This window comes from Rhipicephalus sanguineus, chromosome 1 (genome assembly GCF_013339695.2).
Source record: "Rhipicephalus sanguineus isolate Rsan-2018 chromosome 1, BIME_Rsan_1.4, whole genome shotgun sequence".
NCBI lineage: Eukaryota > Metazoa > Arthropoda > Arachnida > Ixodida > Ixodidae > Rhipicephalus > Rhipicephalus sanguineus.
Genome location: NC_051176.1, coordinates 132,525,572 through 132,541,469, shown reverse-complemented (window position 1 = coordinate 132,541,469; position 15,898 = coordinate 132,525,572). Strand labels below are relative to the sequence as shown.

Sequence of the window (15,898 nt, the reverse complement as noted above, 5' to 3'; positions counted from 1 at the left end):
AATAAGGCACCGGGCCAAGTCAACAAACAGCACTTTATTGCTGTGCTATCATTAATGCGAATATGTTGCTTAGAGCCTGCTCTGTGTAAACCAAAGGGTAAGCTTACTCCTATGGTCGATCGACGGCAGCTCACGGGTCCTTCTTGTAGTAGCTCGACTGCTGGCACAAGAGAGGGCCGTCTCTCTGTCAAGTGGACTTTTTATCCCCTCTCGCCTCGCTTTTCTGCGAGGATTGTCTCCCTCGCAGAGAGGCGATTACCCTTTCCCGCAAGCAGGGAAACGAGGATTAGTGTGCGGTGCCAAGTGGCGGGATGGAAGGGGTAGGAAAGGGGCGTGGTGCTTCCTCTCCGCATGATCTGTTCGTTCCCGCCACCAGTCAGCGATCATTGCGCCCGCGTTAAGGGAAGGAAATGGGAGCGCATGCTTTCCGGCGACATGCAATGGGAACATGGAATAAGGTGCTAGTAGTACCCACAGCTGAAGACTTTGGTGTTAGAACACGACCTCCTAAGGGTTTTCATTATGAGGAAGACTTGTACTGACTGCAGTAGTCAGAGCCATGCATATTTCTCTTAAAATGTGCAAAAAATATTTTCTATTTACTGTTGCCCTGTTCTTGCTCAAGTTTTACCGAAGGCTGGCATTTTGTTATTACTGTTGTGGTGACACCCAGCACAGCTACTTGCCCAGTTTTTAAGAAGAAATTGCGAACTTGCATCCGTCTAGGGGAAAAACCACATGCTACAGACTGCGCTCACACAAATTTGGTCCACCACCTGCCGGCATCTGTGGAAGGCAACACTGCTCAGGAAATGTTGCCACATAGGCAAGGAAGTTCATTTGAGTATGCCGTTTCGTCCACTTCCATGATCTCAACGTTATGTTGCTTGTTTTGTTACTAAACAGAAAATCTATGATGCTATGTGTCTTCTCTGTTTTGCCATAAGCCAAAACAGCATCTTAAAATCACCTTCTTTGCCTACACGACAACTCTTCCAGAGAGGGATTGCTTTCCACAGTTGCCGGCAGGCAGTGACACAGATCTGTGTAAGCGCCGCTTTTGTAGCAAATGGTTTTTTCATAGGCAAGTGCAGGTTCACAATTTTTTTTACAAGCTGGGCAAGTAGCTGTGCTTAGTGTTACTTTGAAAGATAGCGACAATGAAATGTGAGATATCTGTGAAATTTGAGGAAGAACAGAACAACAGTATGTGCAAAATCATTGTTTGAAGATTTAGCACTTACTGAATTATTCGTGGCTCTGTGTGATGTGGAAACTGGCAAAGCTCCTTCCACATTGCTCCGGTAAATGATCTGCAGCTGCAAGTAATGTTGAAGAGTTGCTGCGTCGGTGCTGAAGATGAACTTGTGACTCCCAATTTTGGTGGCTCTCATATTGTTTCAGTGGCCATGATGGAGAGGCTTATCAGGCACCAACGGTCTTAGCATGTGTCACCCTCAAGGGTAGTTTAGTGGCTATGGTGCCGTGGTTCAATTCTAACCATGTCGGCTACCTTTCAAGGGAGAGGAGGGGGGGGGGATGAACTGCAAGATTGTTGGTGCACTTAGATTTAGGTGCATGTGAAAAACTCCATGTGATTCAAATCGCTACAGAGTACCTACTATGGCATGTGTCATTATATGATTGTGACTTTGGCATGTAAAACCCAAGAATTTATTTATTTATGGAAGCATTCATACTGGTGAAGTATATAGTGCATGTTTGTTTTATTATAGATGTACTGTGATAATTAAACTACTGGTTTAAACTGAAAAAAAAATTTATGTGTCGGGTTGCTCGCAAAGCTTTTCACTGTGTGGAAACTGTTGAAAAACTCTAATGCCTCATGGCTCAAGTGAGCAGCCTGCTCTTTAGCAGTGCGATTATGTGTGGAAACCACGAAATTTATTTCCTAAAAAGATTACATTTCTTGCTCCATAATGAAGCTGAGCCCAGGGTTGCCAGGTAGAAAATGTGAAAAGCAGCCGAAAAAGTACCCAACTTTGACCAGAGGCAAAAATGTAGCCGCAAAAAGAAGCCACATTATTTAGAAATGTTGAATATGTTTTATTGTATTACTACAAGGACGTAATCACAGCCAAAACTGCTTTCAGTAAATTTAAGAACAGTGAAAAAAAAATTATGGAAAGCATATAGATGACTAAAGCAAACATCAATTTGATTAACATGTTACATAACTATTTACCACACACTAAAAATTGTCACACAGTTTGAATCGCAGCAGGTGTAATTGTTTGAGTTCATTTTAGCAATCTCTGGGGGGATATTGAGGCTGAAGCTGCATGGTAATGTTCCTCAGATGCAGTGTTAGCTTTATCTTTAGAACTGAGACTGGGAGACCACCAGGCATTCTGTGTCTAAGGCTACTTTTGGTGAAGTTTGTGACTTGGAAAACTTGCAGAGCCTCTGCGTTTGATCTCAGCAGGATAAGCAGCTTTACTGCACCCTTTGCAAGACGTGTCTTGGGGTTTCTCTTGGACAAATCTTTGTAGTCGTGCGTCTTTGTCCGGAAATCTATGCCTGGTTAACACACGCTGATTTCTTCCACTTGCACACATCATAGCTTCGATTCCAGCTGCAGCTACCCACATAAAAACTCTTGGATCCCATAGATGAAATGAAAGTTCCTACGTTGGATTGGTGATCATGATTGACATGCTTGAAAAAGACCACGGCTGGAAGTGCCGTGGTTGTTAGGTGCCCTAAATATTTGCTAAAGTTACTATGTAATATGAGCTACATATATTTTTGTCTAGTATTTATAATAGGCCACATATTTCAAAAGTTGCCAAGTAGCCAAGGCAAAAGTTTTCCCTCCAACATCCTGAAAAGGTTGCCAGTTCGGCGCAGAGTAGCCAAATCTGGTAACCCTGGCCAAGCCACACCGTAATAAGGAATAATTTGTTTCAGTTTGTGGTTTGAGCTGATCAGCATTGCCATGTTTGTTTTTTTCTTGTTTAGACTGACGATGGTCCCATTGTGCGAGTTCAACTTAAGACAAGGCCTCCAGAGGAACGCTTCTGCTACAACTGTGCCCGTCAAGGACATTATGGCCATGTGAGTCCAACTCAGGAAGAGTACTATTGCGTGTCGTTGTTGCTTTCTGTTTGCACAGCTCGCAAGTTGCATAAGGAATTGGTATGTGCGTCTTTCTGGCTCAGTTGGTTTCTGTCAACTGAATGACTACTGCTGCAGTCAAAACTCATTGGACAGCTTTCATTGTCTATTCATGTTTGTAGAGATTCTGGTAACTATCTGTGCTGTAACTCTTCGCATATAGTACTAATACCATAAAATGTAAATTGCATTATGCATGTAATGCCCATTATGCCAATATGGAATAGGCATGTATGTGGTGTCCAAAATGGGAGGTCCAGGTAACAGCAAATATGGCCATATATGCATATATTCAGTTGTACTGAATTGAATGCGCACAGTAGCTATGTCTACAACTACATTGAAAGCTGTATTCTTCACTAATGAACTGTTGAAAAAAATTGGGGAGTGTGGGGGAAGCACTTGAATGAACAAGGAAGCTTGTGTGGTCTCTTGCGCTCAAGGAACATGGGAAACTGTACACAGTACTGCAAACCAACAAAAAGGCATTTATTTGCACCTTTTATATAGCAAGCCCGCTCGCTGAATTATACAACCAATAGCAGGCTTATGTGATGTGCTGCAGAATTGATGATGCTATGTTTGACTCGCCACGGCAGGATAACAAGCAAGTAAAGATTGCTCTGCCGGAAACCCAAGCCTATGTCTATGTCATTCATAGATCGTATCTCACGAACGGAGGCACACTTGGGAGAATGGGAAGGAGTCCACAGGATCATCCTAGTTGAGCATCCCGTGTCTTAAGGGACGACCGCGCGTGACGCGCTCCAAGGACCAAGAGGCCCTTTCCTCATGGCTCCGCGTACCTTTGCCATCGCGTGGCGCCACACGCTGCTACACTGGCGCCATCTCAGCTTGACCCGTGCCCCACGGGGAAGCTGGCTTACAAACTATGTGACTGCTGTGGTGTGTAAATGCCCTATCAGGGCACGCAAATCCCCGCAAGCTATGTGCTTGAACTGTGTGCAAGCACGTGTGTTTAGCATGGACACCGGAATGACATAAAGGTCCTGCCTAAAGCCCCTATGCTTCGTAAAAGTACCGCCATCTGCTCTCCCCTCCGCCGCCTCCTCTCCTGCGCATCTTTCGCGTGCGACGGCGGCGCCCCCTCGAACGCTCCACGTGGACGCGTGCAGCTTTCAGGCCGGTTGCGCTGGCGCTGCCACTTTAGCCACAGCCTTTCTAGTCCAGCCGTGGCCGCGTGCCATGTCTCGCATACGGCTGTGTGTAATGATTCTCTTTATTTCTGCGTTCATTTTCTCAGTTGGTGTGGGTGTGTGCACCATCTAATTCCCTTATAGCGTTCCAGAAGAGCTGCTGCAAGCCATGTACAATTTGTAGCAAATTGCACGTCGTTTACAGTTCTTTTTGGAGCGTAAAGTTTCCCTGTGTATCTGGCGCGGATATCGGTAACTGGGTTTACTTAAAAAAGGTTGATATAAAATTCTGTAAACACGACGCGCTATTTATTGCATCGGTAAGAAATATTTACATTGGCAGCTGTGATTTCAAGCCACACCGTTTGGGAAGGAATAGTTCCCGTGCGTATAAACTATCTCTATAATATATAACTGCAGCAATGCCTGCAATTTCCATGAAGGTGCCCGATCAAAACTTCATGACATTTCACATATGTTACTATCTCCTCGGCCTGCCCGCCGCGGTGATGTAGCGGTTTCGGCGCTTGCCTGCTGATCAGAAGGTCGCGTGTTCGGTCCCGGCCGCGGTGGTCGGAATTAATTCGATAGAGGTGAAATGCTAGAGGCACCGCGTACTGTGCCATGTCAGTGCACGTTAAAGAACACCAGATGGTCAAAATTTCCGGAGCCCTACATTACGGCGTGCCTCGTAATCATATCGTGGTTTTGACTCGTAAAAACACATGTATCATTATTATCTCCTTTGCCTGCCCAACGACGTGTGGTCGCAGTACGCCGTTCTGGGACGTTTGGCCTGTGCGGAGCAGCTTGCACCCATTGTCGTATGCATGATGCTTGTATGTTAACTGACAATAAATGAAGTTATTAAACCAATAAATGAAGATTTAAAGCCAGTATGCTAAAACCAACGACATTAACCCACTCACTCTATTGAAGCGTCGCATTTCAAACGGACATCTTCAGCAGCTGCAGTTCGATTAAAGATCCCACTCAACGAGCATACCTTTCTGAAACATGTTTTTATTGCCGTACTTTTATGCAATGCAAGATATTTTGCAAAGGTACAGCACAGGTGATATATGCCATTTGTAGCATTTTGAAACTTATGCACTAAATGTGTGACACAATAATTCATGATGACACGTCGGCTGATGAGCTGCGGTTCGCTGAACCCGCTCATGTTCCAAATTTGCAGAAAGTTCTGACTGTCACCCAGAAGTGGTTCGCCAAGTTAGACAGTATGATGGAGGAGCTGCACGAAAATGCACGGCTTTCGATAAATTCTGCGCGCTAGGTTTTTTTTTTTTTTTTTTTTTTTGCTATTGCAGTTTCATTCCGATGCTCGCTCCGTCTTCGCCCTTCCATCCGCACATCACAGTGAAAGGTTAGTAGAATGTGTGGAACACAACCTAGTGTTGTAGTGCACGACACTCGTTCTTTCACAGTTAATAATATGTTAGATTTTACGTGCCAAAACCGCGGCATGATTATGAGGCACGCCGTAGTTGAGGGCTCCGGAAATTTCGACCATCTGGTGTTCAAGACAGTCACTTGCTCGAGCAAGTGACTGTCTTGGTGCATGACAAATTACACAAAATTTCGCGTGACATTAAGTAAGTAATACACTCCATATGTCACACGGCAAAGCAAGACGCCTGTCACGAGTTAAAATGCACGAGCACATACCTCACAAAGCCGCACCGATCTCGGCTCGAAGTTTGCTCGGCCTATTCTGTGGAGCCAGTCTTTGTGACGACCTGCATTCTCGTTTCCACGAGGAATGGCAAAAAACTTTTGCCCTTGGGTGTCACGGTTATGGCAGCCAAACGCACAGCAACCCGGCATCGCGACAAAACGAGCGAGACGTACACGTGCACTTCACACTTCGTGCACTTCACACGGGGCGAAGACACAGCACATGGCACGTTGGAGCGTTCAACCAAAATACCGAGAAAGAGGGCACGCGCTACCATGTGACCGCAGCCGCCCTATCAGAGGCGTGGAGAGGAGAAAGCGGCGTAGATCAAGAGAAAGCTGTACTTTTCCGAAGGTATAGGGGCTTTAGTCCTGCCTCCCCCCCCCCCCCCCCCCCAAAAAAAAAGTTAGCCTCCACTTACTGTATGACATTCTGAAAACAACACAACACACACAAGAAAGACATGAAAACGACAACGTGGGCGGCACTTCCAATTGATTTATTTCGAACATGAAACAGGTTGTACATATACGTGTGACACACACATGCGCAGAATAGCCAACAACACTGCCTAACATATCCAGCTCTCAAACGGTCTAATCTCTGACAACCGCAGCTGTATCGTCGTGTCACTGATACATTCACCACCTAACTTATTAGTGTAAATAGCTTCACTAATTCACATGCTGTCTGATGCTTGCTCTTACCCAGAATCCTTACCTCATGAAATCTAGGTTCACATTTGCAGACCTTACAGTGCGCAGGAAGATGCGCAAGTTCATTTTGTTTCTTTAGATTTCAGTCATGTTCCCTGGCTCGTATATTTAGACAGCGGCCAGTCTGTCTAACATAATACTTGCCGCACGTCAGTGGGATTTGATACACAACTCCTGTCTCACATATGGTGTAAGCAGTAGCGTGTTTTACACCACAGCCTGCGGTTACCTCACCGGAGGTGCGAGGGCAGAGCTGAGACAGCTTCACGGGGGCCGAGAAAACCAGAGGAACATCATACCTGCCTGCCACCTTTTTGAGATTGTGTGCAGTACAGTAAGCAATATACCAACTTGGCCAAGAAGAAGTTCTCCTTTAGCCTCCACTAAAATGTCAGTTCAAACCTAGCCAGTTGAAAATGTTAAGTGTGCATTCCAGCAGTTATCTACTACTATGTTGTTTGCTAGGTATCTTTCTGAGGACTGTTCATTAAAAGAAGTTTATAGTTCATTTTGTTTACAGCAATGCCAGCAGAAAAAGCGTGGGCGGCCATCAACACCTTTCGTTGTTTCATACAAGGACCTATATCGCCCTGAGCCGCCCCCACTTGTGCTGAGAGGTAAGCACATATTGAACACATTTTTTTCTTGCTGGCTGTTGGTATTGTAATGTGCACTTTAAAAATGAGTACTATATAATAGATGCAGCTGCATACTGCTCAGTCTACAGATAATGCTGAGTGGAAAGGATCGAAAACTCTAGTGGTGTTTCTTTGGAACAGACCTGAATGGTAATGCGTTGTGGTAATAGTCAAATGCTTGCATGTTCCATAAGCTGTAACAGGTAACTAAAGTAGTAAACACATAAAGAACAAACAAAATAAAAAAGTTTAAAGGAGTACTGTCGCAAAAATTTTACATCTTGTTTTTTCTGTTGAAATAAGTAGCTAACGACCCACTTACCACGGCTGCAAATCTTGTGGGCTCGAGCGCACAATGCTTAATTTTTTAGAGACTGTTTCATAGAGCCCAGTTGCAATTTTGGTTTCAAAGAGCGCCGAGTGAGGCGGCACCCAGAATGGTTTTCATGCATACATACCTCTATGTGAGCACACAGAACCGCATTCACATGAGCACCGTGCGGACAACTTTTCTGCGAAGGCTCCCTGGGTGCTGCTATAATCCCCTCTGGGATGTTGCAAATATGTGTGACCCCCAAAAAATGCACTGCCGAGGCAAGGATGTCAGCCTTTGTACTCCCGTGCAAGTCTTTCCATTGGAAAGGTCTGCTCGGAGAGAGCGCTTGCAAGGATCATGGCAGCCAACATAAACTCGTGACGTAGGTGGCGGTTGGTTGTTTACATAAAAATTAGGGGTGTACGAATATTCGAAATTTCGAATATTTTTCGAATAGTGTTTGCTATTCGATTCAGTTCGCACTGGAATTTTACTATTCGAACTATTCGAACTTCCCAAAAACAAATACAGTCAATGTCCGACTGAAAGTGCCCCTTTCAGATTTTCAATATGCTTCACCTCATTACACTCTCGTATTGCGGCAAAGCTGCCTTTCAAGCTCCGTTACGGTTGAACATAGCCAAGACACAGTCAACGTCCGTTTAGAAGTGGTCCCTAGATTTTATTTTCAATATGCTTCACCTCATCACACCCCCGCATTGCGGCAAAGCTGCCTTTCAAGTTCGGCTACGGTCGCAAATGTATTAACTCAAGAAAACGCTGGTTCCAACATGGAGATGAAAGATGTGGCAGAGGTGGGGGCTCAGTTAATGCTGTTTTGGACCTGAAATTTGGGCAGGAAGTCCGAAAAATCGGACGCCGAAGCTTTTTAGCATCAAAAATTTCGGATATTATATATCGATGTCCACGAGGCAGATTTGGAACTCCGGACTTGAAGGGAGCACACCCTTGTCCACCACATCAGTTAGGCTTCCACAGAAGTTGAAAGAGGAGGAGAGGCTGAGGAAATGGCATCTTTGCCTATCACATGTAAAGTGTTGTCGACAACACTTTGGTTGCACCAAATCATGTACATGAATACAATTCGGCCTCTACATTGCGCTTCAACCTAGCAAAAAGAAACACTTTCATGTTGCTATCTTATAAGAATATGCTTAGGAATCCTCTTCAACTTTTTTTCTGCAATTTCGCTTCGAAGTATTCGAAATATATTCTAGAAATATTCGAAAAATATTCGATTCGATTCGCACTCACACTTCAATATTCGAATTCGCTTCGCACCCAAAATTTTGCTATTCGCACAGCTCTAATAAAAATCAAAGGCGCGTTTCGCATGCATGGTGTGACGCGCACTAAAATTAATTTTAAATATGTTCTAGTATACTATTCATTGATATTTTGTAGATGATGCGTGTGTGTGTACACAAATGTATCCCACAAGTTATCTCGCCTTCAAAATCAGTACTCCTTTAAGTACTCCTTTAAGCACAACCTGTCTGCCATGATTGTTGATATAAGCATTTGAAACACTGACACACAAACTTTATTTATCCATTCGCTGCCGCCCACTGTGATTGCAGGCTTGCCATATAGCAAGCTTTTTCTTAAAAGAGCAAGTATGCTGTACGCTCATTCTTCTTTCTGCCATAAATGTCTAGGTCAAATATTTGCTAGAGAAATGATAAAACATGCATTTATTTGCATATGCGGATGATTCATTACTCTGTGCAGTTTTTAAAGTCATGGGCGTTTCGCTGTTTGGAATTTTTCACACATTTTTCACACTCGCAGCAGTTTTCACTCTTCTTCCCTTTAGCTCTACAGACTTGGTTTCGCCTTCAGGGGTTTCGTATTGCAGAATTTGGAGGGAATGAGTCTATTCAGCTGCCTTAAGGCATACTGGTGATAATCCAACAATGTGCGCGTCACATTCAGTACCCCAGGAACATGTGTCACTGCTACCGTCAGATTGATTTTCTTCAGAAAAAGAAAGCTTCAGAGAAGGCGCTATTGCCAAATGCATGTCATCGCTATCACTGTCTAAGAAAATGTCCCAGATTTCAAGATAGGACAAGGCACATCTGCCATTGGACAGCTACCATTTCTACTGCCACGACAATCGATGAGAAACATTGGTAGGATGTCTAACTACGCTTGTGTAAACTGACATGCGCTACCATCTATCGCTAGCTTCAAGAAGTACTAAATACAGCTTCTCAGCGATTTGCCAGCCTCGAAGCGCATGCCGGCCCTGGAGCCTACTATACTATATTTCTTCTGCCACTCGAGACAGTCTCAAAAACAACCAAAATCATAAGAAAGTAGAATAATTTGTAAATTGACTCAAGGGTAAATCGACCCCGCTATAATGAACGTAAAAAAAAAAGAAAAAACATATACATCGGGCTCATTCCACAACAGAAGTTTATTAACCTAGTCGCTGAACTGACTATACTCGTCCTTTCTAGAGGAGTCATTGCAAAGCCAGCCGTCTTCATAAACTTCTGTGTCCAGGCCCTGCTGGCTTTGAAGCATGTCCTTGGTATTCCCGCTTCCGAACCTAATACATGGGCTTCTTGTGCAACCATTTTGCATGTTGCCAGTAAAGATTGATATTGCAGTTCGATCAAGTATGTCGCAAGCTCCAGAAAACGCACCAACTTCAGCCCATGAAAACCTTAGCAGTTGACAGCACATGTGAAAATTTGGTCACGTTGAAGTCACCACTGCTGCAACAGCTGATCAGAAACGTAAACTTGCATGCCACCGTGTAGTTAGACTTTTTTTGCACAGAGAATAGCAGCATTCTTTAGTGCTGCTGTTAATGAGTGGCAAAAGTTTTTTTGGGCCTGTAGCACTTATGATGAAGTAAGATGTTCGAGCACAACAGTGGTAAGTGGCCATTGAAAGGAACGCATCATAGAGGCAACAAAAAAAAGGGGCTCTTCCATCAGCTATCGGTCCCTCCAGCACAAATTGCTGTTGTTTGCGGTCAGAGAGTGCCACTACTGATTTAAAACAGCGGCTTTTCCGTTAACGATCAACATGCCCACAAGCGCCGTGTGCACCACATGTGAACTGAATGGTGTGTGCACGCAGTAGAATTTAAAAAAATAGAGAGGGAGAGAGAGAGAACCTTCCTAACAAAAGCGTGGAATAACCATGTGCTATGGGTTGAGCCAAAATGCAAATGTAAAGTTGCGACCATGCTGTGGCATCCCCGATTTCTTGTTTGCAAGTATACTGGCTGTACATCTTATGCTTTCGATTGTAAATGGAACCCCAACTTCGGATTTTCATATTTAAATAAGGTGACCTATGATCGTGTAAATACATTATCTAACTACTGACAACTGCTACCATCCATCAGTTTCAACAACATGGCCACTGCAGGTGCACCCTGCAATTCACCTCCTTTGCCATGAATGTCTGGAGCGCATCCTTGAGCATGTCTTTGAGCCTGGAGCAGGTCCTTGAGCCATTTATTGTGCAGCTTGGCACCTTTTGTTCGAACCTTTTGTTGGAGTCGGCTTCCTTGGCTGCCCTAGTTTTGGCAGCACATTGTAGATTTACTGGTGCAGCCCCTTGTTGCTTTTCATCTTTTATTGCTTCTTCCGAGAGGTGCTCTCGATTTGTGCGATGCTCACTATGTGCAATGCTTGGTATGTGTGGCACTTGGTGTGTGACTTGGCATCACCAGTGATTCCACTCCTGCGCCACCTGCGCCAAAGTGCGCCAAATTGTATTTACTGCGCCATCCTGATAATATTGACGAAATTTGCGCCAAACTGCGCCAAAGTCTCGGGTTTGGGGTCGTCTATCACCGGAAATCACACCGCCGGCGCGTCAGAACATGTGCAGCTCGATCTTAAGGCTGCCAATAAAGTCGCAATCATGGACCAAGAATTATTCCGCTGAATAAATAGCGCTCGCGCGTGCGTTCTGAGTAAGTCACGATGCCATGCACGGTGCCAACGCAGCTTCTGTTCTGCAAGTCGGCTCGACAGCAAAACGCGCTCTCCGCAGAGGCTCGTGACGTCTAGGCCTATCGGTAGCGAGAAAGTGCGACGGCGATTTATCGGCGGACGTCGTCTGTTCCAGAAACGCTGCTGATAGCTCGTTTCAAGCGTCGCACGGCATGTAAGGAAAGCAATGTTCAGCAATAACTACATGAGTGCCGCTAAAATGTCTGTCACTTCTGTTTCCGGACATCGCGGAATGAAATCTGGGATCGCTCGCAGTAGATATATGGGACAATATCGAATTTTCCTTGCTTCGCGTTTATGGAAGAGCACGCGAATGGTGGAAACGCGTTGACACTTTTCCTCAGATATACTTTATCCATGGATCTTCATCCAGAACAGCTTTTTCGTAATTCCTTCCGCCAGCACGTCCGAGTTTGTAATCACTGTGCGGTAAGTACCCTCTAAAAGGCCCTGCCCTTTCGAGCTCACGTGCTAGGGTTCCAATTCGAATTTTTTGCTTGCTTTTTTAAAAATGCCATCTCATTAGTAAAATCATATCTCCTGGTCGGAGCAGCCGCAAATGCGCAGCTGTCAGTAGCGGGCCCGTCGCTGACGGCCCACAGTGAAGCGGGTACGCCATGTTACACGTCCGCCCCTCGCTCTCGGGGGTCAATAGCTAACGGTTAAAAAAACTCAGTTTCGCTTAAGAGCGAAGCAATGAATGCGATACCAAAAAATTGTATTGTGAAACGAAGTAAGACTAGCAGCTAACTCTTTTGGATCCGATCTCGCGTAACTCAACAAAACGCTGGTTTAAGGGAATATGGCCCCTCCAGGAACCGAAGCGTTTTCTTGCTCTGAGTTCTCTAAACGCGAAGTAAGCGTAGAGGGCACAGCAAGTTTACGAGTCGTCTCCTGATGCCTTGAGATAGCGCGCACGCAAGCGACTGCGTCCTTCGAAAGATGCGCCCCCTCCGAAAGACGGGCGGGGCGTTTCCTCTCTGTTTGATGAGCAATCGGCAGGCCCGCACGCGGGAAGATGTTATCTCATGCGCTGTCCGTGCGGTGGAGACAGACGGCCGGCTAGTTTAATCTCCCCTTCAGCCGCGTTCGTCGCCAGCGCTCGCGAGCTTTTACCCGCGGCTAGAATGCGCGTGGTGATGTTATTAATTTGGACTTTATGCGGAAAATTACGGCGACGGCAAAAATCCGCCGAGAGTGTCCATATAATTGCTATTGCAAGGGTCAATGTACGGGGCAGATTTTGCCCCACCCCCCTCTTAGGTGAATAGGGGGGGGGGGGGGCTGCCCCCCCTGTGCGCACGCCTATGCTCCTGAGATGATTTTTTCCATGAGATTTGTAATGAATCGAAATATTTCCAGCCTTCATAAGAGCCCCATAATAATGCTCAGGTGCTTGAATGTTAATGCAATATGCTTCTGCATTGCACTCCAGGATGTAAAATTCGCTGCTCCAAAGTGCTCCCAGATGCAAAATTATCTGCTCCAAAGTGCTCCAAGATGAAAAATTTGCTGCTCCAAAGTGCTCCAAAACGGAAATTTTGCTGCTCCAAAAATTGCTCCAAATCAGAAGTCCTCGGTAGCATCACTGCATCACAAGTGTCTATCTCGTATCAAGATTAGGTAGATAAGTGCCTATCGCAGCAGTACACTGGGTATGGCTTTCCACTGGCGAGTATAACACAGGTTCAATCCCGGTCGCAGTGGCTACATTCTTATGGGGGTAGAATGCAAAAACACTTGCTACTTACACTTCAGTGCTTCTTAATAATAATATCTGGGGTTTAACGTCCCAAAACCACGATATGATTATGAGAGACGCCGTAGTGGAGGGCTCCGGAAATTTCGACCACCTGGGGTTCTTTAACGTGCACCTAAATCTAAGTACACGAGCCTCAAACATTTTCGCCTCCATCGAAAATGCAGCCGCCGCGGCCGGGATTCGATCCCGCGACCTTCGGGTCAGCAGTCGAGCGCCATAACCACTAGACCACCGTGGCGGGGCACTTCAGTGCTTCTTAAACCATCGTCCTCAGCCTATTTATTCTGTCCACCGCAGGACAAAGGCCTCTTCCAGTGATCTACAATTCACCCTGTCCTGCACGAGTTGATTCCATTTTATGCCTGCGTGTTTCTTAATTTGATCACCCTCCCAACTCTCTGCCATCCTCGGCTGTGTTTCCCATCCCTTGGTATCCATTATGTGGCCAGCCCAGGTCCAAAGATGGTGACAATCCCAATTCCCTCACTATGGTGTGCCTCAGTATCAGACTGTAGCGAAACCCAGAGTTTACAATTTTTTAAAAATGTAGCCAGGTAGATACCCCATGTTAGGTAGGAGTAGGAAAGGAGTGTTCTTGAATTTAAAACTACAGCAGTGCACATGGTTTGGAAATGGCATGCTGGTGACCGAATGCGTTAATGGGCAGTACACTAATACAGTAACGCTCTGCCTTACAACTGCCCTCTTTTGTTGGACAGGAGGATGTGCTGCTTAGCCAACCATTCTTTCTTAAATTGACATGGTGTAGCTACAGAGCCGAAGCCCAACTATCTGACAAAAAAAAATACCCTCATAGTTAGTGCATGTCTTATGCTACTCTCTCTATAAGCAAATGTTCTAGGCTTGTGGTAATGTCAGTCTTTCTGTTTTGAAGCAAAGTTGAACCGAATGCCGAGTGTTTACTTAGGTTGCACAAATCTACTCATTAAGTTAAAGAGATCGACATTGCCTACACTGGAACTTAAAATGAATAACTGATTACCACTAATATAAGTTAATACTCTGGAACACGCTTGAGTGCAAGAAGGGAAGCCAATTATGTCACGAGCACAGTGCAAGACACGTACCCTTTGCAAGCAAGCCAAGAAACATCTCCTAATAAAGTGCAATAGACTAGATAAAATAACAACGGTGTGTGCCCATTGGTCTGGGGGATGGCAGTGGATATCCAATGGCGACATGTTATAACTTTAAGGCAGAAAAGGTTTTATTTCCAATTGCTCTATAAACTGGCACTTCATCTGCTCTGGTGTTACAGTGGTTATGGTGCTTGGCTGCTGACCTGAAAGTCGCAAGTTTGATCTTGGCCGCAGTGGTCACATTTCAATGGAGGTGAAATGCTAAAGGCCCGTGTACTGTGCAATGCCAGTGCATGTAAAAGAATACCAGTTGGTAGAAATTTCTGCAGCCCACCACTACAGCGTGCCTTATAATAAATTCTTAGTTTTGGCTTGTAAAACCGCAGATATTATTAAACTGGCACTTGATGGGAAATCCAAAATGACTGAGCTGCGTGGCGAAAGTACGTCAGTGGTGGACAAAGGCACCTGTATCATGCAACGTAAGAATGGCTGACTGGGCATGTTGTTTCAAGATATTTGGAAGTATAAGCCGAGACGATGACAATGGACGGCACCACTTCCAACAATTGTTAGACGTGGTGCTCCACGTGTGTGTATGTATCTCCCTCTGTCCGTTGTCATCACGCCCTACACTTAAAAAAATGTATATGTGCATCCGACGCCCCGCCACGGTGGTCTAGTGGTTATGGCACTCGACTGCTGACCCGAAGGTCGCGGGATCGAATCCCGGCCGCGGCAGCTGTTTTTTCGATGGAGGCGAAAATGTTTGAGGCCCGTGTACTTAGATTTAGGTGCACGTTAAAGAACCCCAGGTGGCTGAAATTTCCGGAGCCCTCCACTACGGCACCTCTCATAATCATATCGTGGTTTTGAGACGTTAAACCCCAGATATTATTATTATGTGCATCCGACAGCTGGTCAGATGCACACCTGTCTGTCATTGAGTTCGGTTTTCCCACAAAGCGCCAGTCGCTATGGCAATGCAAGATCCAATATTTCCTGTCTTTTAAGTTTGGTCATACCTCTGATAAATAATGGTGCTGCTATCACCGGACTGACGAGTGTGTGGCGCTTCAACTTTATCTGGTTGATCATGCCTTGTGCTTGTTATCTGAAGAATATTTTACACTGTGGTCACAAGGCACATCCACTTGGAACAAATTCTGAAACCTAGCACAAAGTTTGAGAATGGGTGACACAAGTTGCAGTAAAAATGCAGTTCTATTAATATTTTTAACATGTTATCTTTTTAAAATGGAAAAATGTTTTTTTTTTTTTTAATATGGTTTAACCACTGCAATGGTGCTTTGCCGTTTGTTCTTTCAGCATGGCATACACTATGTGGTCTAGTAGCCATTGCAG

General features: G+C 45.1%; 1 protein-coding gene across 1 annotated transcript in view; it reads left to right on the top strand.

Moving 5' to 3' along the window:
- LOC119398389 (zinc finger CCHC domain-containing protein 7) overlaps positions 1-15,898 on the top strand; it is a 39,061-nt gene that overhangs the window by 21,484 nt on the left and 1,679 nt on the right. Inside the window, exons 5-6 of the mRNA XM_037665348.2 lie at positions 2,983-3,078; positions 7,231-7,327. Of these exons, the coding sequence (XP_037521276.1) occupies positions 2,983-3,078; positions 7,231-7,327 (193 nt within the window). The remainder of the gene's footprint in view (positions 1-2,982; positions 3,079-7,230; positions 7,328-15,898) is intronic.